This window comes from Nyctereutes procyonoides, unplaced genomic scaffold (assembly GCF_905146905.1).
Source record: "Nyctereutes procyonoides isolate TBG_1078 unplaced genomic scaffold, NYPRO_anot_genome, whole genome shotgun sequence".
Classification (NCBI taxonomy): domain Eukaryota; kingdom Metazoa; phylum Chordata; class Mammalia; order Carnivora; family Canidae; genus Nyctereutes; species Nyctereutes procyonoides.
The window spans coordinates 58,797,520-58,817,983 of NW_026575020.1; the positions used below are offsets into that span (position 1 = coordinate 58,797,520).

General features: G+C 66.3%; 2 protein-coding genes and 1 pseudogene across 4 annotated transcripts in view; all 3 read left to right on the forward strand.

Annotated features, from left to right (window-relative positions):
* The window catches only part of CCDC40 (coiled-coil domain containing 40), a 34,575-nt gene extending 32,213 nt beyond the window's left edge, over positions 1 to 2,362 (forward strand). The window contains exons 16-17 of the mRNA XM_055326048.1: positions 752 to 910; positions 1,876 to 2,362. Coding sequence (XP_055182023.1) covers positions 752 to 910; positions 1,876 to 2,124 — 408 coding nt within the window. The 3' untranslated portion in view covers positions 2,125 to 2,362. The remainder of the gene's footprint in view (positions 1 to 751; positions 911 to 1,875) is intronic.
* Positions 2,363 to 2,885: 523 nt separating this feature from the next.
* Positions 2,886 to 17,219, forward strand: GAA (alpha glucosidase). 3 transcript variants are annotated; one of them, XM_055326037.1, is made up of 20 exons: positions 2,886 to 2,904; positions 5,426 to 6,013; positions 6,966 to 7,111; positions 8,830 to 8,995; positions 9,071 to 9,167; positions 9,654 to 9,773; positions 9,859 to 9,977; positions 10,064 to 10,195; positions 10,530 to 10,640; positions 11,164 to 11,277; positions 11,357 to 11,441; positions 11,860 to 11,977; positions 12,226 to 12,359; positions 13,546 to 13,697; positions 13,844 to 13,992; positions 14,853 to 14,994; positions 15,137 to 15,286; positions 15,643 to 15,807; positions 16,029 to 16,178; positions 16,544 to 17,219. In XM_055326037.1, the coding sequence occupies exons 2-20, from the start codon at positions 5,468 to 5,470 to the stop codon at positions 16,601 to 16,603; spliced, it is 2,856 nt and encodes a 951-aa protein (XP_055182012.1). In that variant the 5' UTR covers positions 2,886 to 2,904; positions 5,426 to 5,467; the 3' UTR covers positions 16,604 to 17,219. The 3 variants fall into 3 exon arrangements, with proteins under 3 accessions (XP_055182012.1, XP_055182004.1, XP_055181996.1); XM_055326029.1 differs by lacking the exon at positions 2,886 to 2,904 and adding an exon at positions 2,972 to 3,021; XM_055326021.1 differs by lacking the exon at positions 2,886 to 2,904 and adding an exon at positions 4,921 to 4,942.
* A 1,176-nt stretch (positions 17,220 to 18,395) lies between these two features.
* LOC129517262 (dual specificity protein phosphatase 5-like) lies at positions 18,396 to 19,613 on the forward strand (annotated as a pseudogene).
* Positions 19,614 to 20,464: the final 851 nt, after the last annotated feature.

Below are 20,464 nucleotides of genomic sequence, written 5' to 3' on the forward strand. Positions count from 1 at the left end.
TAGGAGGAGAGATTACTGAAAAAGGACAGGCCTGACCCGAGGGCTCATTTTGAAGTTACCGGAGGCAGAAGAACGGCCTTTCCTTGGTCCCTGTTGGTCGATCCTCCCTGCCACACTGGTCACTGGTGATGTTCATTCCTCTCCACCCCCGGGGGTCCCTGGCTGCCACCTGTGCCCTACCCTCTCCGACCTCTGCTCCGCTCCAGCAATAGGGGGGCTTGCATCCAAGTCCCCCTGCCACACATTCCCTCATGCGCCACGTCTGACCCAAATTCTCCCGTGTGCCCAGCTAGACCTTGAGAGTCTCTCAGTCACCTCCACATTTACCCACTGGACCCCAGCAGCTGCATCCCCGCCACCCCCCGGATGCCCAACCTCACTCTAAGGAGCCAGGCCTCCTCCACCCCCACCCCCAGGACCCCTCAATCCGTGAGGCCTTAGCTCCCACCCCAGGCATCTACTGCTCCTGCTCTTGGCATGCAGCAGCCCAGCTGCCCCTGGTCCCCATGCCCTCAAAGACCTGCTTCAAGAGGGGGACCCTTATATCTCTCCTCCAGCCATCCCTGCCCATGGGGAACAGTGTGCAGGGTGGGCTTACCTGGGCCCTGGGCGTCTCACTGGGACTCAGCCCTCCAGGCCCTGGATCCCGAGGGGGTGGGGACTCCGTCCCCGGATGGTATCCTTCTGGCCCAACTCTGTCCACTGAGTCACCAGGAGGCAGGGCCCCAGGACAGTCCCGTCTATCTCCTAGGCCACCGAGGAGTGCACCAAAGTCATCTCAGAACTGGAAGAAACTCAAAAACACGTGAGCAGCTCCCTCATGGAGAAGCAGGAGCAGCTATCAATGATGCAGTCCAGCACGGACGAGCTGGAGGCCGACCTGGACCGGCTCCTGGCCCTCAAGCAACAGGTAGGCCAGTCCCGTGAGAACCCAGGGCCACAAGAACCCACCCGCAGCCGCAGCAGCGCATCCTCGGGTGAGGCCTCCTCCCGGCCCAGCTAAGCGCGGAGATCGCAGCGCCGCCCATCGCCCTGTGATCACCTGCTCACCTCGTATTCCCTAATAACCTAATGATGTCGCACATCTTCTGTGGCCCAGGCGCTCCCCTGGGTGCTGGGGCTACATTCTGGGGACAGAGTTACAGATGACAGATGAAACGAATGAAGAAGATCGCTTGTGTCAGGCGCGGGGAGGGGATGGGGGTCAAGAAATGTGGTCTGAGCAAACATTTGAGTCCAGACTTGAAGGCAGCAGGAGAGTGAGCCGGCTGGGTAAAGCGGGGCTGGAGACAGCTCTCAGGGCAGGCCGAGGCCAGGAGGCTGGACCTGAGGGCAGCCCGGCCCCATGCTCGCCAGGGGGCAGCGGTGGGCACGACTTTGGGCTCTTCTCAGGGAGGTGGGAAGACAGTGGAGGGTGTGGGGCTGAGGAGTGGCTTGGGTTTAGCAGGATCACTCTGGCTCTGATGTCAAAGGGTCAAGGTAGACACGAGAGGCCTATTTGAGGCGATGCACGGACCGAGGCAGTAGCCACCAGGCTAGTGCAAAGCTGTGCGATTCTGCATGTATCTTCAGCTGCCCCCGCGGGATTTCCTGCTACACTGGATGTGGTGTGAGCAGAAGAGAGGGGTCTGCAGGGTCTGCGGGGTCTGGGCCTGCTCGGGGGGCGGGGAGGCAGTGGAGTGGTGACAAATATCTCAGCCAGGAGCAAAGGCAAAGGCCCCACTCACTGCCCGCCAGCCTCTTCTCCACGGTTTGGAGGATGCCGGGCCTTCCCCCTTCTCCCCCTGACATTCCCTCCAGTCCTGACTGTGCGGGGCAGTGGGTGTCCAGCTGCACCTCTGCATAACCTGACGCGGGGCCTCGTGTCCCACCCAGAACCTCTCGGAGCTGGTGGCCCGGCAGACTCGCCTCAAGCACCTCCAGGCTGTGAAGGACGGGAGGTACGTGTTCCTGTTCCGCTCCAAGCAGTCGCTGCTGGCCGAGCACAGGCGCCTGGACAACCGGATGGCCACCATCAGCAGCATCCTGGACCACGTGAAGGACGAGTACCCCCAGTTCCAGGAGGCCCTGCTCAAGGTCAGGGAGGCCATCGCCAGGAAGCTGCAGCCGTCTGGGCCCCCCTAGAGAGCAGCCTGCCCCCACCCCGCACCCCGAGCCCAGCATGCTGTGTGCCAAGGTCGGGGCACGTTTGCATCATTGAAAGCCTCGTGCACCCCTGTTGGAGGCGCAGGTAGGCCAGCGCTGCAGATCCAGATCCTCCCAGACCCCAGCGTTTCCAGTGGCCTTTTGGGGAGTCTTGCACCCCACGCAGGCCCACCCGGGGTCGGGGGGGGGGGGCCGCCCACCTCCACCGTTGGGAGTGACCAGAGGGGCCCGCGGTGCCTCCTCCGGGTGCGCGGGGTCCAGGCGGAGGGTCAGCTGCAGGTCCCACCCCGGGGTGCAGCGGGAGCGCCCCGCCCCCGCCCCCAGTCCGGGGCACCTGCCGACCCCCCCCCCCCGCGGCTCCTCCGCGGCCTCCTGGCCTACAAAACAACTTCAAACTCTGAGCATTAAAATAAATCATTTTCTGAAAGCGGGAGAAAGGCGTATTTATCGGGGAGCGCGTCAGCACCAGGCCCCGCCCGCCCCGCCCCGCCGCGCAGGTGCCTCCGGCAGGTGCACAGACCCCCTCGCGCGCTCCCGGCGCGGCCGCCCGCGCAGAGGACGCCCCGCCAGCAGGGGGCGCGCGCGGCCCGAGGCGCGCTCCCTCCCCCGCCCAGGGCGCCTGCGCGGGGGGCCTGTCACGCGGCCTGTCACGCGGCCCGCCCCGCCCCCTCCGGCGCGTGCCCGTTAGCGTGGCCGGGGCCGGGGCGCGTGCGCGGAGGCTGGCGGCGGTGCGGGTCGTCGGGGAAGGAGCCGGGCCGGGTGCGCATGCGCGGAGTCTAGCGGGGTTGGGCGGGGGGGGGGGTGCGGAGAGGGAGCCGGGCCGGGCGCGCGTGCGCAGAGGGGAGCGGGGCCCGGGCCGGGCGCGCGTGCGCGGAGGTGAGCGGCCCCGGGGCGTCGGGGGTCCCGGCGCGGGGCGGGGGGGTCGCGGCCGCAGCAGCCGTTGGACGCGGCCGATTCTCTGCGACTTTGCTGGTGGAGAAGCCGAGCGCGTCGTGCCGGGTCCGCGGGCGGCGGGCGGCGGGCCCCCGGGGACCCCACGGTCACCTCCGCGCCCCGGGGCTGGGGGGGAAACTGAGGCACATCCCGGCGGGGGTGCGGGGTGACCCGGGGGTCAGGAGCCGCCTCCCGGACGGCGGAGCCCCGGGGCCTCCCGGCCTGCAGCGCCGCTCGACCTCCCGACCTTGGGCTTTTCCCCATTTGTGCACAGCTCTTGCCCTCTGCAGGGTGGAGCCGCGGGGGGGGGGGGGGGAGGGCGGGGCGCTGGCCCTGTGGCCCCCCCACCCCCCACCCCCGCGCTGCTGGGCTCCGAGGGGAGGCCGCGGGCACCGCCCACCTGCTGCCTGCCTCCCCGCGATCACAGGTGTGCGTGTCCAGGTGCGGCAGGTGCAGCAGGTGTGCGTGTCCAGGTGCGGCAGGTGCAGCCGGACCGCACTGAGTCTTCGTCCCAGGGCCCCACCCTGGGCTCCTGAGACCCCCCCCAGCCTTGGCAGTCGCGGGGTCTTTCATACACTAATAAAGTGGTGGCTGGGCCTGTGCACAGGCTCAGGGCGGGCCTGGTCCCCCAGAGTGGAGCGGGAGGCAGGAACCCAGGCTGGGAACTGTGGGCCTCCCCTCCCCTCCCGTCCCCCTAACCTCCGGGGAGCACAGAGGAGCTGCTGATGGAGCATCACCAATGAGCGATGATTTAATCAGCTGTGCTCGGGTCACGGAACCAGCACCAGTTGAGGTTCTGAGAGCCTGTGAGCTGGTGAACCCTTTTTTAGAGCGGGAGGGAGGGAGGCCCCCCTGGGGAGGGCGTGGAGGCTCCGTGTCCCCCCGCAACCCCACGAATCCCGTACAATAAACGGGTAACAGTAGGTAAAGCCCTTTCCTGAGTGTGCTGTGAGATGTTGCAGCCGGTTACCCAGCTGGAGGGGGGCGGGGGGCAGGGGGCGAGCCCTCGAACCTATAGCCAGTTATTTGGTCAGGAGCGCGAGTGGCGATGTGGGGCCTGTGACTGGGGTCTGCACCCGCGGGGCTGAGGCCCCCCCTGTGGGGCCTGTTCCAACTGCAGGAACCGTGTCGGGGTTGGAGTGAGTCGTGGGACGCCCACCTGGCGCCTGGAGATTGGAGCAGTTGGTTGGTGTGAGGGAAGACCCCACCTGTCTGCTCCAGCCGTGCCCGCTGTGGCCAGAACGTCCCAGGGGTCTGGTTTGTGTGTGTGTGACCGGCTCGGACTCCCTCGGGCCCTCATGCTAGGGTGTGACTTTTCCCCAGTCCTTGCGTGCGTCTGGTGGCACGAGGGTGCGAGCGTCCTGCAGGCCTCCCGCCGCGCAGAGCTTGCACGCATCGGCTCCGGCTCCCACGACACCAGGGCCGGCCACCTCTGGGACACCTGGACCCGCGAGCGCCAGCTTTGATTCAGGTTCCCCCCACTCCGCTGCGGACCCCACGGCCTCATTAGCTACAGGGCTGTCTCCCGGCACCTGACTCCTCTGCGGTCAGACTTGCCGGGGGTGTGACAGCTCCCCCCGCCTTCCCTGGCAACCTCCCCATTTTCTCTCGAGAGAAAGGACTCCCCTAATTAAATCCTTGCACGTTCAGTCTTGTTGGGATCTTGCTCCCAGCAGCTTTCGTTATAAAATATTTAGAATATACAGAGAAGCACCGAGGAGAACAGGCTTCCCTCTCCACCCTAACCGCAGGGCCTGGGAGGGGCTTCCACCTGCCAGGTCCCGGGCCGTCCCGCCCCTGCGGCCCCCCTCGCCCCATAGCCGCCCCATAGCCGCCGAGTCTTCCTACCAGGCTGTAGCCACAGGTCAGCAGAAGAGGGCCCGAGGGAGAGGAGGGACAGCGGTGGGTTCCCCAGGGGCCCTTCCACTTGCAGCACATTCCCCGAGACGCGGTGACCGCCCCCGTCTCCGCAGAGCGGGGCTCACTCTCTCTGCGTGTTGTCACTCGCTCGTTATACCCGTCGGGCTCCCACGCGCGTCTCTCCGTGTCCTTCAGTCGCCGTAGGCACATTTTAAGTGCATTCCATTCGCGAGCACTCACCGTACAGGGTATTTTGCAACTCCCGCTTCGGGGCTTTCTCTGCTTTCCCTCTTGCCTTCCCTGCCGTCTTCCTAAACGGCGCCCCGAGCCTGTCCGTCCTCGCCTGTCCCGCTCTCTGGGCACACCTCCCCCTGGGCGCCGCGGGGCCAGCCACGGGTCCACATCTGGAAACTGCTGTGAGAGTCCCCGAGGGCCCCCGGCCACCCCGTCCCGCCTTCCTTGCTGAGCGCTGCTCTTCTCTCGGCAGGCCCCCAGGACCCAGCCCCGCGGCCCGCAGGTGCCCCCGACCATGGACGCAAGGTGGCCTCCCAGCTCCCGGCCCCTGCTGGGGGTCTGCACCCTCGTCTGCCTGGCCACCGCTGCCTTCCTGGGCCACGTCCTGCTCCGTGACTCCTTGGTGGTCCCCCAAGAGCAGCGGCGCTTCTCCCAAGGGCCCGAGGAGCTTTATCATGCTCACCAGCAAGGAGCCCGTGACCCAGGCCCCCAGCCCAGCCCAGGGCACCACGGCAGGCCCCGAGCGGCGCCCACACAGTGTGATGTGCCCCCCAACAGCCGCTTCGACTGTGCCCCGGACAAGGCCATCACCCAGGAGCAGTGTGAGGCGCGGGGCTGCTGCTACAGGCCCGCGACGCCCTGGCCCCAGCTCCCCCGGATGGGACAGCCCTGGTGCTTCTTCCCACCCAGCTACCCGAGTTACAAGCTGGAGAACCTGACCACCACGGAGACGGGCTACACGGCCGCTCTGACCCGTAGCACCCCAACCTTCTTCCCCAAGGACATCCTGGCCTTACGGTTGGACGTGCTGCTGGAGACGGAGAGCCGGCTCCACTTCACGGTGGGCAGGGGCCGAGAAAATGGGGGCGGGCAGTGGACGAAGATGGAATCTACGGGGTGTGGGTTTAGTGTGCAAATGGGTTTTGTGCCTTCACTGGGAGCCCCGGAGTGAGTGCAACAGCTCTACGCTCAGGGAGCCGTGGTCACTTCTAACCTGGTTAGAAGGTTCTAGAACATGCTCTAGAGGGCAGGGCACCGTGGAGGGAGGTTAGGTCTCCCCCAGGAAGTGACATCCTACCTGGGACCTGCAGTCCTACAGGACAGGAGTCAGCGGGCGGAGAGGTGGAGGAAGGAAGGGGGAGCGTTCTGGGCGGCGGGCAGTGCAGTCTGATGATCGTCCGCCCGTGAGGCCGGGACCTCTCGTCCGATTTATTCCTTGCGGATCCCCAGCTCCTGGGACGGTGTCTGGCACGTAGCAGGTGCCCAGCAGAAATCCGAGGACTGGGTGTGCGGAGGCCGAGCCGAGAGAGCCCGAAGCACACGACTCATAATAATTTTAACGAAGTAATTTATGTGTAACGGCCAGGCCCGCGTTTAGGGAGTGATTACCGCGAGGCAGGCACAGCTGAGCTGCGTGCTGTGACATCTCGGCCACCCTGTGACGGTCATGCTGGGGGGAACAGTGTTGCCAGATTCAGCAAATAAAAATTCAGGATGCCGGTAAATGGGAATTCCAGGAAACCAAGGAACGAGTTTATTTTCTTAGCATGTGTCTCATGCGATATTGGAGACGGCCTGAAAAGAGCTGTTTCTCTGGAATTCACATCGCCTGGGTGTTCCGTGTCCCACCTGGCGAGCCACACGGGGTGCTCCCCGGCTCTGCACCTGAGGCCACGGAGCCTCCGCTGACCAAAGCGCCCGGGCCCATGGGCTGGGCTGGCCCCGCTGGGGTTTGCATGGGGTCCTGCACCCAGGAGGGTGAGGGCCTCACGGCTCCCCCGTCTGACTTCCAGATCAAAGATCCCGCCAACAGGCGCTACGAGGTGCCCCTGGAGACCCCGCGGGCCCACGGCCGCGCCTCGGCCACACTCTACAGCGTGGAGTTCCAGGAGGAGCCCTTCGGGGTGGTCGTGCGCCGGAAGCTGGACGGCCGGGTGCTGTGAGTGCAGTCCTGGTGCTCCCCCCTGCCCCCCGCAGACCTCCTCACCACCCCCCTGCCGGGAGCCCTCCCTCGGGTCCCCCGACAACCCCCAGGGAGTGCCGGCTGGGGTGGCATCCTCGGGAGGGACGTTTGGCAACGGCCCCACCATGCAGAGCAAGCCAGCCCCCGTGTCACCAGTGCCGGGGCCGAGAAGCCACAGTCGGGTGGGAAGTGGCGCCGCCACCCCGGCCACATCCCCTCATTGCTTAATCTTACTTATAATGAAGTCCCACGTGTCACTTAGGCACCTCGGGCATCCTGTTAAGGCCACGCACCCCAGCATCTCAGGAGTATGCGGAGACTGTCCCCACTGCACAGACGGGGAGACTGAGGCAGCTTGAGCCAGGGCCCTGCATCCACACTGTTGGCCACTGTCTGTTTTGCGTCCCCCTAAGACCTTAGGTTTGCCCAAATTGTTGCTGCCGTCTGTGCCCCAGGGAGTCTGCCCCACCCCCCGCCCCGGAAGCTCGCTGCTGGACCTCCAGCTCCTCCAGCGGCTCTGGGCCGCAGCGGTCGCCCACGGGGTCTCGGGGTTCGGGAGGGAGGGAGGGGCACCAGCCTGTCGTGCCCTCGCCTCCAGGGGATGAGTCACCCCCACCGCCCACACCGCGCCTCGGGGACTGGAGGCACCAAAGCATCCTGGAAGCCGCTCCTGGACTCCCAGGCGGTGGCCGCTGACTCCCAGCGCCCGGCTCGTCCCCTCCCAGAGCGTCCCCTGCCCAGCCGTTGGCGGGGACAAGCACGCTTGCACGGGACGCTCCCTGTGCGCTTGGCCCGCACGGCCCCACGTCCACGCGTGCCCCGAGTTGGCCAGGCTCCTGCTCATCACGGGGCTGCGTTACGGGGTCGGAGATGACCTCGGACCGGCCTTGGTCTTCAGAGAAGTCACCTCCTGGGATGCGGATCTTTCTCTTGTGCCCATTCCTGGCTGAGCCGTGTCGAGCCGCCCTCAGGGCTGACACACTGGGGAGAGGCAGTGAGCGAGGCCAAGTACCAGTGCTAAGAAAGTTCTGGAAACGAGCGGAGCGGACGCGGAGGGCAGGGCTGGCTCTGGAGGGGGGCTACAGAAGGCCTCTGGAGGAGGCTGACCTCTGAGCAGAGATCAGAGAGAGATTTTCTGAAGCCTGTAATCAGATTGTGGTCTTGAAAACACAGGCGCACCCACAGATACGTCCTGCCCGGGGGCAGGCAGGGTGCCATGACGGGCCTCCCGTGAAATCAGCATTAATCGGTATTTCGTGCCCCATCTGTGGCTCCTGCCGTGCCCTCACCCTGGGCAGCCTCGGGGCCTTGGCCACCCCTGGGGGGACAGCTCTACGGGCTCTGGCGCAGGACGGGGCCGCGGTCTGGGAGCGGTCTGGCCCTTGGGAGGAGCTCGAGGGCACAGCTCCTAGGACTGAAAGGCGCAGCGCCTGCTTGCAGCCACGGCGCATGGGGCAGTCCCCCCGTGGACACCCACCCGGTGCATCGTGGGCATAGCCGGGTAGTGCTCTGGGAGTGCTCCACCCCTGGCTCCGGTCCCCGGGGTCGCCGGGCCTCCAGTGCCTGCTCCTGCCCCAGGGCCAGTGCGTCAGGGAGGTGCTGGGCCATCCCGGCCCTCCTCGGGGTGCCAGCCCAGGGGTCTCTCTGGGAGGGCCCCCGCCGCCGACGCAAGGCCGCCTGGGCTCTTCCTGCAGGCTGAACACGACGGTGGCCCCCCTGTTCTTCGCCGACCAGTTTCTGCAGCTGTCCACCTCCCTGCCGTCCCAGCACATCGCCGGCCTTGCTGAGCATCTCGGCTCCCTGATGCTCAGCACCAACTGGACCAGGGTCACCCTCTGGAACCGGGACATCGCCCCCTCGGTAAAGGGGGCAGCACGGAGGGGAGTAGGGGCGCCGTGGGGTGGGGACGCTAATGTGCTGTGTCCATGTGCCCAGCCCAACGTGAACCTGTATGGGTCCCACCCTTTCTACCTGGCGCTGGAGGACGGCGGGTCAGCTCACGGGGTCTTCCTGCTGAACAGCAATGCCATGGGTAAGCAGGGGGGCGGCCTGCCCTAGCAGCAGCCTGTCCCCCCCCACCTCCCCCCGCCGCCGTGTCCCGCAGCCAGTTCCCTGGAGCCCCCAGGCCAAGGCCTTCCTCGGCTGTGGCTGCATCCCCCCTCCGTGGCGGAGCGTGGGGCTCTGCACACCTGTCCCCACAGGTCGGCGGTAGGGGCCTGGGGCCGTGGGCAGGGCGTCGGGCCTTGTTACTCTCCCAAGAAATGAGTCCAGTGGGCGGTGCCCTTGAGGGACACTCTGCCCTCTGAGCAAAGCCGGGGGGCGGGGGGACGTCCTGGGGTCTGGCTGCTTAGCCTTCTCCTGTTCTGCTCCAGGCTCTTCGGGGAGTCAGGGTGACTGTCCCCAGGCCCGAGCAGCCTGCTGCCGGCCTCCCTGGGTGGGACGTGGCTCTTGTTCAGGACGCCGAGGGGCCGGGGGGACACGCGGGGATCTGTTCTGAGCCCAGGGCTGCTACCCGCAGACGTGGTCCTGCAGCCGAGCCCGGCCCTCAGCTGGAGGTCGACAGGCGGGATCCTGGACGTGTACGTCTTCCTGGGCCCGGAGCCCAAGAGCGTGGTGCAGCAGTACCTGGAAGTCGTGGGTAGGCCTGCTCCCCGGCCCGCGCCGCCCCGTCTGCTCCGCGGCCCCCGCGCTGCCCCCCTGCTCACGCAGTGCGCTCGGTGCAGGCTCCCCGTTCATGCCGCCCTACTGGGGCCTGGGCTTCCACCTGTGCCGCTGGGGATACTCATCCACGGCCATCACCCGCCAGGTGGTAGAGAACATGACCCGGGCCCACTTCCCCCTGGTGAGTGCTGGGAGGGCCTGCGGGGCGGGGGGCGGGGGGACGCGCCCCCCAGGCCGGCTGCAGGGGTCCCCGTGCCGTGGCTGCAGGACACGCAGTGGAACGACCTGGATTACATGGACGCCAGGAGGGACTTCACTTTCAACAAGGACGGCTTTGGGGACTTCCCGGCCATGGTGGAGGAGCTGCACCGGGGCGGCCGGCGGTACGTGATGATCGTGGTGAGTGCCCCCCCCCACCCCGTCTCAGGCCTGCCAAGCTCACTGGCCGGTTCCCGGGGGTCCCTGCCGGTGAGGGGATTTCAGACTTACGGACGGGGCCCTGCCGTCCAGTGATGTCCAGCCCAAGGGCCCCTGGAAATGCGCGTCGCTCAGGATCCTCTCGGTTGTAGGTCACGTGGACGGCTTAAAGCAGGGGGGCTGCCCTCCGCTGCCATCCCCCAGTGCTGGAGGCGCCGGGCAGCCGGAGCCAGGGGGGCCTCAGCCGGTTCCCCCTCACGGGAAGGAGGGCAGGGCTCAGGGCAGGGCTTTGGGGCATTTGCTTGTCCTCCCTCAGGACCCGGCCATCAGCAGCTCTGGCCCCCCTGGCAGCTACCGACCCTACGACGAGGGTCTGCGGAGGAAGGTTTTCATCACCAATGAGACGGGGCAGCCACTGATTGGGAAGGTAGGGGGGTTTCTGGGGGCCTGGGATGAGAAAGCAGGTGTCCCCAGCCGGGGCAGGTAGGGCGGGGCACAGGACACTCCTCGGGAAGGGGACGGCATTCAGGAAATCCTCACGCTGTCCACGGGAGAGTGTGTGTGGGGGTCACAGCTGGAGGTGACGGGGGCTCCTGACAGGGATGCCACTGAGAATCCTTCCATGGGGTGGGGGGCTCTGAGCGAGGGTCTCCTCGTCCCCCAGGTCCCCGAGGCGGGGTTCCCAGGCTCTCCCAGGGGGCACCCAGCAGAGTCCCCAACTTCCCGTCCAGGGTGTGCCCACAACCAAGGGGCAGGGGGTCCCAGCCGGGGGCAGGGAGGTTGCCGGGGGTGTAGGTGTGTGAGACCCAGTTCTGGGGCCTGTGTCTGAAAGCGAGGCCTCAGCTGAGTGCCCCGCGGCCCCTACCACCTCCGCAGCCCTTCCACCCCCAGGCAGACGAGCGAGGCCGTGGCTCTGGGGGGCCTGGTCTCCCCTCTGGCCTTTCCTCCAGGTGTGGCCCGGGTTCACCGTCTTCCCCGACTTCACCAGCCCCGCGGCCCTGGACTGGTGGCAGGACATGGTGTCTGAGTTCCACGCCCAGGTGCCCTTCGACGGCATGTGGATTGTGAGTGCCCCGTGGGCTGTGGGTCGGGCCCCAGCCTCCACCCCGGGCAGGCCGCCCACCACCAGGGCCTCTCTCGCAGGACATGAACGAGCCATCCAACTTCGTGAGGGGCTCGGTGTACGGCTGCCCCGACAATGACCTGGAGAACCCGCCCTACGTGCCCGGTGAGCTCTCCCGCCTGCCCGCACGACCAGCTGCCTGAGGACTGAAGGCTCGGATCAGGGGTTTTCCTTCCCTGGCCTGGGAGATGAGAAGGCATCCTCTGCGAGGAGCTGTTGGGCACAGCCCCCCGGGAAAGGGGAGGGCAACCCCAGGAGGAAGGTCAGGTTGGGGAGACGTCAGCCAGGCGACGCAGACCGGGGCACCTGCCGCTGGGCGTGGCCCTTCAGAGGGAAGGTGTTTCGGGGTCAGGGACAGGGACAGGAAGACTTGAAATGGGTCAGGAGCAGGTGTTGGTGAAGTCTGCGGTCGGCAAGGGCAGACGCAGCATCCACCTTGTCCCTGGGAAAGTGGACACCGCACGTACCAGGGGGGCTCCGGGGGCGTGGGGGACACCAGCCGGCCAGCCTCCCCCTCTTCCAGGGGTGGTTGGCGGGACCCTGCGGGCGGCCACCATCTGTGCCTCCAGCCGCCAGCTGCTCTCCACGCACTACAACCTGCACAACCTGTACGGCCTGACGGAAGCCATCGCCTCCCAGAGGTGAGGGGCTCTCGGCTGCCCCGTGCCCCAGAGGGGGAGCCGGTGGTGACCGCACAGACACCCTGAGGGAGCCTAAAGGGGCACCTGTCCTCCCTGGGGCAGCCTGATGGTTCTGGCGGAGCCCCACCTCCCTCCCTCCTCCCGGCCTCGGCTCCCGGCTCCCCGCTGCACCGCCAGGTGAGGCGCTGGGCCACTCGGGCCCCCGGGCAGCCCCGCCCTGCATCGCTCTGCCCCCCTGCTCTGCCCAGGGCCCTCGTGAAGGCTCGGGGGACGCGCCCCTTTGTGATCTCCCGCTCAACTTTCGCCGGCCACGGCCGGTACGCCGGCCACTGGACAGGGGACGTGTGGAGCAGCTGGGAGCAGCTCTCGTACTCTGTACCAGGTGAGGGCACCTGCCGGGGCGGCTGCTTGGAGGGGAGCATGGGCCCAGAACCCAGTGCCAGGCTCAGCTCAGCAAGATGCTGCTGACTCACTGGGGTGGGAGGCCGGCTGGCCTTGTGCACCCATGCACCTGTGCAGGTTGGCTCACCTGTGCACTGTGCACCTGTGCGGGTCAGCTCACCTGTGTGGGTCAGCTCACTTGTGCACCCATGGACCTGTGCAGGTTAGCTCACCTGTGATTCGGCTCACTTGTGCACCTCAGCTCACCTGTGCACCCATGAACCTGTGCAGGTCGGCTCCCTGTGCAGGTCGGCTCACCTGTGTTTGTCGGCTCACTTGTGTGGGTTGGCTCACCTGTGTGATTCAGCTCACCTGTGTGGGCTGGCTCACTGGTTCACCCGTGCACCTGTCCGGGTTGGCGCACCTGTACATCTGTGCACCTGTGTGGCTCAGCTCACTTAAGGTGCTCTCCTGCTCTGGCGGGCAGTGATGGAGTTTCCCAGCATCCCCATCTCCAGTTCGCCCCGGCCGCTGCCTACAAAGCAGTCAGGTTCTGTCCTCTCGTCCTGTCCCCCTGGCGACCACATGCTGAGCCCAGCCCACAGGCGCCGTCCACCCCACCTGACTATGCTCGAGAGCCCTGATGCTGCTGCGCACCAGGCACAGCGACGCCTCGGGAGCTCTGGGAAGGGGCCGGGGTCACCTCCCAGGGTCACCACATGGCGAAGCCCCAGCGGGAGGCTTCCTGGTAGCAGTGGGGCTGCTGCTGTGTGGGGCGCATCTGCAGACCCGGGGGCATGGGGAAGCCCCGCTGGGCAAGCTCTCGGGGGAGCAGCCGTCTCCTCCCAGAGCAGGGCCCAGGCCCCCGCAGGCCAGTCTCCGAGGCCCCTGGGGAGGCCGGTTCCCGCTCTGTGCCCACCCCTCAGGCTCTTGGGCTGTAGTCCTGGCGCACGGCACACGGCTCTTTAGGTGGCAGAGGTCACCCAGGTCCCGGCCCCCATGGCCCTGGGCTGGGTGGGCTCCTGGCCATCGGCTCCTAGGCCCCGAGGGGCCCCTGAGGAGAGGGAGGACCCAGCGCAGCCTGGTCCTGCTGAGCAGTGGCGGGTGGGCACTGACTCGGGGACCTGGGGCCACCTGACGCTCCAGCCACTCGAGCCTGAGCCCCAGCCTGACCCCCCGCCCCCCAGAAATCCTGCTGTTCAACCTGCTGGGGGTGCCGCTGGTCGGGGCCGACGTCTGTGGCTTCCTGGGCAACACGTCAGAGGAGCTGTGCGTGCGCTGGACCCAGCTGGGGGCCTTCTATCCGTTCATGCGGAACCACAACGACCTCAACAGCCTGGTAGGGGCCGGGCGGGGGGCGCGGTCTGCCCTGGGGCCCGGGGGTCCCACCTTGGGCGCGGGCGGGCCGGGTGTCCCGGGGAGAGGCGGGGACCTTGCGGCCCCAGAGCCGGGTGCTCCCCTCCGCCCCCCTCCACCCCCCTCCAGCCCCAGGAGCCGTACAGGTTCAGCGCGACAGCGCAGGAAGCCATGAGGAAGGCGCTCGCCCTGCGCTACTCGCTGCTGCCCCACCTCTACACGCTCTTCCACCGGGCGCACGCGGGGGGCGAGACCGTGGCCCGGCCCCTCTTCCTCGAGTGAGTGCCCTGCATCGGGGAGGGAGGGCCCACGTCCTGCCCCAGGGGGTGTTCCGCGGGCCCAGGAGCCCACGCAGCCGAGGGAGGTGAGGCTGAGCCCCAGGCCGACCCCCCTTCCCGCCCGTGAGACTGCAGCTCAGGGCTGGGGGCATTCCAGGTACGGGGCACCCGGCTGAAGGAGCCCGGGTACAGACCGGGCCCCCAGCTGGGGAAGCAAGCTGTGAAGCCGTCCCGGGGCTGGCGTAGGGGAGGAAGGACCAACACGGAAACCCAACGACATCCCCCAAGTGGGACTCAGACACGTGCAAAGGCGCCGTGCATCCAAGTGCCGTCTCCAGTCAGGGGATCAGAGGAGCCCCGAGTAGTAAAAATTGGTCAGCCGTTTGCAGAAATCCCTTTTTCCCGTCCTGCGGTGCAAACCTAAGTTCCAGACAGATGCGCACTCAGACGTCAAGGATTCAGCTACAGGAAGTTCCGCAGGAACACAGGCCGACGTCCCCCAGTGCATGGCCAGGAGACAGCTTGCTGAGCCTCAGAAGCAAAAGGCAAAGGGCAGGGGGTTGAGTTTAGGAACAAATACTCCTCTGAACGCAAACCGAACAGCTGGCCTCCCCTCAGCGCGGGATCGGGAAGGCCGATCGATCAGCGCGGACGCCAGCAGCACCACCGGCAGCCAGTGTCCCCGACACGTGACAGCTGCAGCTGGTCGGTTAGACCAGGGTCACCCTCCAGCAGACGAGCCTCGGGAAGAGAGGGCAGGAACCCGCCCCGTCCGACCCGGAGGCCTCTGGCTCCTTGGTCTTCCCCAAGGGCTCCTCGGAGGTCACCAGGCCCACACGCCCGCCCCTCCGTGCCTGCAGGTTCCCCGAGGACCCCCGCACCTGGACCGTGGACCGCCAGCTCCTGTGGGGGGAGGCTCTGCTCATCACCCCCGTGCTCGAGGCCGGGAAGGTCGAAGTGACTGGCTACTTCCCCGCTGGCACATGGTACGACCTGCAGACGGTGAGTCCTGGGGACCCTAAAACCGGGGAGGATGGGGGAGACCAGAGGTGTCCCTCCCCCGTGCCGTGCGGGCGTGGGCCAGACAGCCACCCCAGGGCCTTGGCACTGCCCTGACACTTTGTGACGTGCTGTCTCCCTCCAGGTGCCCGTAGGGGCCTTCGGCAGCCTCCCGCCCCCACCTGCAGCTCTGCTCACATCCACCATCCACAGCAAGGGGCAGTGGGTGACGCTGCCGGCCCCACTGGACACCATCAACGTCCACCTCCGGGCTGGGCACATCGTCCCCCTGCAGGTACCTGGGCGGAGCCCCCGACCCTATCTGTCCAGCTCTGGGGCTGCCAGGACCCCACACTGTCCCTTCAGGAGAGGGTCCACCCCCAAATCCTCGGGCAGAGAGGACAGTGTCTGAGGGTCGAAGATGAGCAGCGGAGGGGAGGCCTGCTAACCTCTGGGGGCCTCGCGTGTCCTCCAGCGTGTCTGCCTTGGCCAGCGTGGTCACCCCAGGCGCCCAAGCCCGGCAGCTGTAGGCTGCTGTGCAGATCCTGGTTTCTGCAGCCCAGAGCCATCCCTGCCCGGTGTCCCTCCTGTCCTGACCTGGGACGCCTCTGCCAGGCCTCAGACGGTGACACGTGCCACCTGCCTTTCCAGGGCCCTGGCCTCACAACCACAGAGTCCCGAAAGCAGCCCATGGCCCTGGTTGCAGCCCTGGGCACAAACGGGGAAGCCCGAGGGGAGCTGTTCTGGGACGACGGGGAGAGCCTGGGGGTGCTGGAGCGCGGGGCCTACACGGAGGTGGTCTTCCTGGCCAGGAACGTGAGTCCCAGAGCTGCCCAGGTGGGGGGGCCGCTGTGGGGGCCCCGTCCCCAGCTCAGCCTTGCTAAGGGAGCAGGGCCTGTGGCCAGCCGCCCCGACCGGGTCCCCGGGCACCTGGGGCGCCCTGAGGGTGTGCGCGGGGTGTGCTGCCGACGAGGCCGCACCCCGCGGGGCTCCCTGGGCCGCCTGCCGACACCCCGGTTCTGTCTCCATTCGGCCAGGACACCATCGTGAACGAGCTGGTACACGTGACTAGCGAGGGGGCCGGCCTGCAGCTGAGGAAGGTGACTGTCCTGGGGGTGGCCGCAGGCCCCAGGCAGGTCCTCTGCAACGGCGTCCCTGTCGCCTTCACCTACAGCCCCGACACCAAGGCAAGAGCCCACAGATGGGGCCGGAGGGCCCGGGGCGGCCGAGGGGTGCGAGGTGCCAAGGACGCTGGGCCCCGGGGCCGGCTAGGCCCGGCCGTCCAGGGGTGGGGGATGGAGGGGACCACGGGCCCCCTTGCACCCTGGGCCCTGCCCCTGCCAGCGCCTGCACCGATGACGGTCAGGTTTAAATGGCAGCCCCCGCAGGAAACGCCGGTCCTCCGGGCTCAGCCGGGGAGGAGCGAGCAGAGGCCTCCAGGGCCGGGCCACCCGTGCACCACGCACCCAGGCCCGGGCCTGTCTGCCCAGCGCTCCCGGCCTCACCTCTGATGGCCAACGTTTACCGGTCAAGTCTTATTTTTTTTTTCCAGACCCTGGACATCCCCGTGTCACTGACGATGGGAGAACAGTTTCTCATCAGCTGGTCTTAACCTGGGGCCGGTGGGGCACTGATCCCCTACGGGGCGAGATGGGCTTCGCCGTGGCCTCAGCACCTGCGCGTTCTTGGTCAGGACGTGGGGGGGCCTCGGGGTCAGGAGCGCTTGCCCCTCCAAGCCGTCTCCTGCCGCCGACCTCCCTCCAATACCCAGATCTACATGCACGTCTACCTCCTGGTACCTGGGGCTCTGGGGCTCTGGGCCAGCAACGTGCCTGACAGGTTTTCTGCACAGACCCGACGGCAGCGCCCCTGGGGTTGCCTGGTGTGTGCAGTGTTGTTCTGGAAGGTTTACCTCTCCGAAGCCCGTCACTGGAATGTGCGTGATGTCATCTGCCACCAGCTGCCTGTCTGTGACGGCAGACGTGTGCTCGGGCTGAGGCTGTCATACCCGCACCCCGAGCTCGCGGCACGGATGGCCAGATGAAAGGACAGAGCTGGGCGGCCACCGCAGACGGCTCTCTGGGCCCCTGCCCATCGCGCCCGGCAGCTGGGGGGCTGCCCCGTCCAGCAGTCCGATGAGAGCAGGCCCGGGGACTCGGGGGGTTCACGGGACACAGGGAAACACTTGATCTTAAGTGCAATTATCTTTAATAAAAGGGACATTGCAAGCAAGCTTCTTCTGGTCCTTCTGGAGGTGCCCAAGGGGCATGGGACGCTGCCACCCCACCCTCCCTGGGCCCCTGGACGCCGGGGTGGGGCACGCAAGTGGTGCCGTGAGCTCTGACGGCAGCACGCCCCCACGCCACCTTCCAGCGCGCCTCACCCTCCTCTCCGGGACTGGAGAACGTCCCGTGGGCCTGGGGTCAGAGGCATGGGGTAGGAGGTGTGCCCCCACGCCCCATCCCAGTCAGCACGGGGCTAACTCTCGGCCTGATTCCTCTGAGACGCACCCACGCTGTGCGTCCCCGCTTCACTGCCAAACACGCCTCATCGTGTGGATGTGCCGGTCTGCTCAGTGGGCCTTAGGGCTGGTTTCGATTTCCCGCTAGTTTGAATAAAGCTGCGTTGAGCAATCATGGACAGGTCTTCATTTCTCTTGGGCACGCACAGGGTGACAGGGTCAGGTCGTTGGGGGCAGCGGTGGCGTGGGTGTGACTAATGTTCTAGAAGCTGCCAAACTGCTCTCCAACGTGCTTGCACTGGGCCGCGTTCCAGCGGTGAGTGGCAGGCAGTGCTCCGCACCCTCGCCGCCACCTGGAGCCATCTGCTCCCCTTCAGCCGTTCTGGCGAGAGTGGCTCTCGAGGTGCCCTGCGCACGTCCCCACGGCTCACCAACGCCGAGCATCTTTTCAGGGATTTAGATCGATCACAAATCTCTGGCCTTTTCAACCTGGACTTTTGGCCTATTAGGAAGTCGTATTACGTTGTTTATGTATCTCATCGCTTCTCCATTGCTACTGTGACAAGTCACCACAAACTCAGCAGCCAAAGCCAGCACAGACTGACTTCGTCATGCCGCTGGTGGCCGGAAGGGTGGCTAGGCGGGTGGCAGCAGGGCTGCTTCCTTCCCGCGGGCTCTGGGGGAGAATCTGGTTCCTTGCTCACTTCCCTTGCATGGGTTTCTGAGGCCTGTCCCCGCCCGCTGTGAGCCAGACGTCGTTCGAGGCTTCTAGAGGCTGCTCCTCCTCTTGGCCATGGTGCTTTCAAGTCCAGCGACGGCGGGTTGAGCCCATCAGACCGCTCTGCCCGACTAATGCCGAGGACATGACTGAGTTTTAAAAGCTCACGACGGGCTTCTGGGGGGCGGTGGCCGGGCGGGCTGCTGAGCGTGCGGGGCGGGAAAGAAGAGTTGAGCAGCCGCGCCGGTGCCAGACTTGCGTGGTTGGTGGACTGGCCGCAGCCTCGCGGGCTGCCCTCCCGTGCCTCGCCGGCGGGCACCCTGGCCATGGACACCTATGGGGCGCGCAGTGCAGGACCACGGGGCAGCGGCATGAAGGTCACGTCGCTTGACGGGTGCCAGCTGCACAAGATGCTCTGCAAGGAGGCGGCGGCGCGTTGCGTGGTGCTCCTGACTGCCGGCCCTACCAGGCCTCTGCCGCCGTGAGCGTGCACGGCTCACTCAACGTCAACCTCAACTCGGTGGTGCTGCGGCGGCACGCGTGGCTGCTGCAGGAGGGCGGTGGCAGGGTGGCCGTGGTCGAGCTCGCCCAGGGCAGCCTCCAGTGCCAGAAGCTGCGCGCAGAGAGTACCACGTGCATCGTGCTCACCGCCCCGCTCGCCCGCCTGCCCGCCGGCCCGTGGGTCTACTTCCTCAAAGGGGGATATGAGACTCTGAATGTCCTGAGTGCTGTGTGGATGTACGACCCATTTCACAAGAGAAGGGGGACACCGACAAAGCCCTCGTGAGCCAGCGTGGGAGACCAGCGCTCAGCATCAGCTACAGGCCAGCCTACGAGCAGGGCGGCCCCGTCAAAATCCTTCCATTCCTCTACCTTGTGCCTACCATGCACCCAAGTGCGAGTTCCTCGCCAACCTGCCCATCACGGCCCTGCTGAATGTCTCACGGCGGACTTCCGAGTCCTGCACGACCCACCCACACGACAAATGGATCCGCGTGGAAGAGCCACACGGCCGACATTAGCTCCTGCTTTCAAGCACTAGACTTGACTGTGTCGGGGAAAGGGGAGGCAGGTCCTGGTCCACTGCGAGGCTGGGATCTCCCGCTCGCCCACCATCGGCATGGCTTACCTCACGAAGGCCAAGCAGTTCCGCCTGAAGGATGCCCTCGATTACATCAAGCAGCAGCGGAGTGTGGTCTCGGCCAACTTTGGCTTCCGGGGCCAGCTCCTGCAGGAGTCCGACATCCTACCTTCCACGCCTCCGGCTCCTTCCTGCCAACGGGAGGCGGCCGGCTCTTCATTGCTCGCCCATTTGCAGACGCTGAGCCCTGACGCGCAGGGTTCCTACTGCACCTTCCCTACCTCGGTGCTGGCACCCACGTCCACCCACTCGACGGTGTCCAGCTCGGCAGGAGCCCCATGGCCACGGCCACATCCTGCTAAAACCGGGATGGGGGAACCAGCCCAGCCTCAAGAACAACTATGATTCTGCTTTTTTTGAACTCTGTGGACATTTCATACCTGTGCAATACCGAACACCTCACTGGCCCGCCGCCCCAGTGGCTTGCAAACGAACTTCACACGTACAGCGGGGATAGGTTTTGGGGACCGAAGGAAGGCCAAGCCATCATGAGAGGGCAGCGCGTGCCGACTACCGTACTTCAGACCCCCTGCCCTCTCAGGACCGCCCAGGCCCTGCACCTCCAAGCTCGCCTTTTCATCTCAAGCGCAAGGCAATGAATACCCACAGCAACGTGGGAGAGAGCGGTTGCTAGACCAGGAGAAAAGGCAGTTAGGAAGCCAAGTTGTTCCGAAGGAAGCACGATTCCCACCTTACTTTTGTAACTTTGGCAGTCTCCGCATCTGTCTCTTGCTTCAGGGCACAAGCTGATCACCACCCAGTCAGGAAAGTAACCCCTCCAGGGTGCGGAGGGACGGGATCGAGATGCTTATTTGAACCCTCACATGGTTTTGAGACTCCCTCTTGGGTCCCGTGTGAAGGCAGGTGGTTGAAGTAGCAAGACGCTGACCTGTCTGGGTGTCCTTTCCACTCGGGGTTCTTCCCAGACTTTGGACTTCGCATGATTCTTACTCACATAGAACCTTTCTCGCCACCCCCTCCTCAAAGCATCTCTTGTGTCATTCGAAAAGAGCTCTTCAGGGGATCCCTGGGTGGCGCAGCGGTTTGGCGCCTGCCTTTGGCCCAGGGCGCGATCCTGGAGACCCGGGATCGAATCCCACGTCGGGCTCCCGGTGCATGGAGCCTGCTTCTCCCTCTGCCTGTGTCTCTGCCT

Coding starts and splice junctions, on each gene's coding strand:
- GAA (XM_055326037.1), top strand. CDS start 5,468: ATGGACGCAAGGTGGCCTCCCAGCTCCCGGCCCCTGCTGGGGGTCTGC. Junction 9,774..9,858: donor GCAGTACCTGGAAGTCGTGG/GTAGGCCTGCTC, acceptor CGCTCGGTGCAG/GCTCCCCGTTCATGCCGCCC. Junction 14,995..15,136: donor CATGGTACGACCTGCAGACG/GTGAGTCCTGGG, acceptor GTCTCCCTCCAG/GTGCCCGTAGGGGCCTTCGG.